Source organism: Volvox carteri (genome assembly GCF_000143455.1).
Source record: "Volvox carteri f. nagariensis unplaced genomic scaffold VOLCAscaffold_62, whole genome shotgun sequence".
In the NCBI taxonomy this organism is placed as follows: Eukaryota; Viridiplantae; Chlorophyta; class Chlorophyceae; order Chlamydomonadales; family Volvocaceae; genus Volvox; species Volvox carteri.
Genome location: NW_003307605.1, coordinates 98,942 through 101,280, shown reverse-complemented (window position 1 = coordinate 101,280; position 2,339 = coordinate 98,942). Strand labels below are relative to the sequence as shown.

At 53.6% G+C, this 2,339-nt stretch overlaps 1 protein-coding gene across 1 annotated transcript in view; it reads left to right on the top strand.

Moving 5' to 3' along the window:
- Positions 1-1,428: 1,428 nt before the first annotated feature.
- Positions 1,429-2,339, top strand: part of VOLCADRAFT_97551 (uncharacterized protein) — a gene marked incomplete at both ends in the record, with an annotated part of 1,692 nt that continues 781 nt past the window's right edge. The window contains one exon of the mRNA XM_002956537.1: positions 1,429-1,523. Coding sequence (XP_002956583.1) covers positions 1,429-1,523 — 95 coding nt within the window. The remainder of the gene's footprint in view (positions 1,524-2,339) is intronic.

Sequence of the window (2,339 nt, the reverse complement as noted above, 5' to 3'; positions counted from 1 at the left end):
TAACCTATTGAAGAATTGGCGACGGTGACAGCTAACGCTAATTGTTATTCCGGAAGGATTGCCGGTGGCGAAGATATTTAGCACGATAAACTGTTACAAGTAATGTAAAGAGTATTGTTAGCGTTCGGCAGGACTTGAGGAGATTCCTGGTAGGAATACCGATCGTTGTGAGATAAACTAATAGGCGCAGTCACCGCCCTAAATACCGGCGCTAGCGGAAAACTCGTACATTCCGCGATCTAACTGCACGTACATTCCGCGATCTCACTGCGCCGTCCAGACGGTGCCCTAATGTCTATCACTTAGCTACCGGATACGCATCGGTAGCCCCATAAGGTTCTGGGGTAAGATTTCCCCATTAGTCAGGTGCAGACCCGGGGTCAAATCCCCTGGTCGACAACCACACGAGTTGGGAGAGGACCGTTTCCTCAACAGTCACCTCGAAGTTCTTGACTATCGAGAGGTCGCCGTATTGATACTCACTGGCTGTTGCCCAGAGAATGGGAGACCGGGATGAGGCACGGGACGGCCCGTAGCAAGAGAGTGTCACTCACGGGGGGGTGTTGGAAATGACCGACACACTTGTTGGAAATGACCGACACACTTCTGTGCTCCTGTCTCCCTTAACCGTATTCTCATGGCTATGTCGACTCGAACGTGCTGGCTGACCGTGCAAGGAATGGTAGAGACGGGAAGCGGGGAGACCAGCTGCCAAGGGCCCTTACACTGCAGTAGAACACAACCCCAGCCAACCACGGCCGCCCGAGTACGGCCCCTTCGGCCGCCACACCACCAACGCGCGGCCAAAAAACACTCCTCCTCCCCCGAGGCAACACGCGCGCGACAGACAACACAGGCTTAGGGTGCCCCTCTAGCAGGGGAGAGCAGGGAATTGCCTCGGCAAGGAGTCCACTGGCGAAGCTTAACCACCCTGTAACAACATCAACATCAACACAGAACGCGAAACCAGAGGACGCCCAACGACCACCCCAACAAACTCACGACGGCGACCCTAACATCCTGAAGCCTGAGCAAAGACACCGGCTCGGTCCTACAGCGAGAAGCACCCCCTACCAAAGCTCTGAAGGCCACGCTACTAGGCTAAAAGACCCGACCGCAACCAAATCATCCTAAACCCTCAACTCCCGACCCGCCTGCTGTCTAGCCACTTCTTAGCGAGCATTTTCCACCGGTCCACCGCTAGCCGCGCCCGGTGTGGAGGTGTCTGGGACTGACCGGTGTGTTAAGAATATGAAGGAGGCAAGGAGACTGGTTGCAATATAAGTATTACAATCGGTAGGTGAGTGGTGAATGGCAGGAAGACTTTAGGAGATTCCCACTAAGGAATACCGATCCATACAAAGATGAGATGCGAAGACTTGCACAACTCGTGTCTTATATACCAGTACCAATGGAAGTATCGTACAGATGTCCACCATCCCTGGACCTGAGGACACGTCTGAGATACGCGGCCGAGAGACCCGAGGCAAGGTCGAGGTATGTACAGCCGAGGCAAGGTCGAGGTACGGCCGAGGCAAGGTCGAGGCACGTCCGAGGCATCGCCTGTCACGCCATATGGGGGATATGATGATTATAGAATAGGAGCTCTCCTTAAAGCTCCGGCTTGACTTGGCTGGCTCACTCCAGCTTCGTTAACTTGATTTGCGCGATCGCAGTAGGCGAGGACGGGCTGGGAACGGATCCCTGTCGAGCCTAGAGGTAGGAGCACTAAGGGCGGACCTTATGGAATGCTGTGTGTACACTCTCTGTCTATCCTGCTCTGCTGCGCGTGTCGAGGTAGGGTAGGATTGCAGTCTTGTTACACCAAACAGTCCTATCAACCCTCCTATAATTATATTATCTTCAATAATATAATGGTCTATACGCTCACGAAGAGTTGCTTCGAGAGCCAAACGACAAATGTTTGGCCTCTTCGCACTCGCATTTATGGCGAAGTACCGACTGATCCACGCCGGGCCTTATCACACCCGGCCCTACCCTGGATGCGTAACGCTCATCCGACTAACGACAGATGAACGACAACCTAACATCCTCAAATCACAACGGAAAGCGCCTTATACGCTAGTCAGGCAACACCCAAAGTCTCAATTAAATCAATGCGCGGTTCGCCTAACTACCTTCGGTTGGCTTAGCCACCTGCGGATAGCGACTAACTCGGTCGTGGCACGTAATTTGTGCGCTCCAGATGTTTTGGCGTGACAGCTGTCACGCCATATGACGTGCTAACAGACATAAGAAATGCGGATGGATCACTCCCCCCCCCAGCTCATGCGCGGATTGCGCTAGGTGAGCTGGCGGTACACCACTCAAAAAGGCAC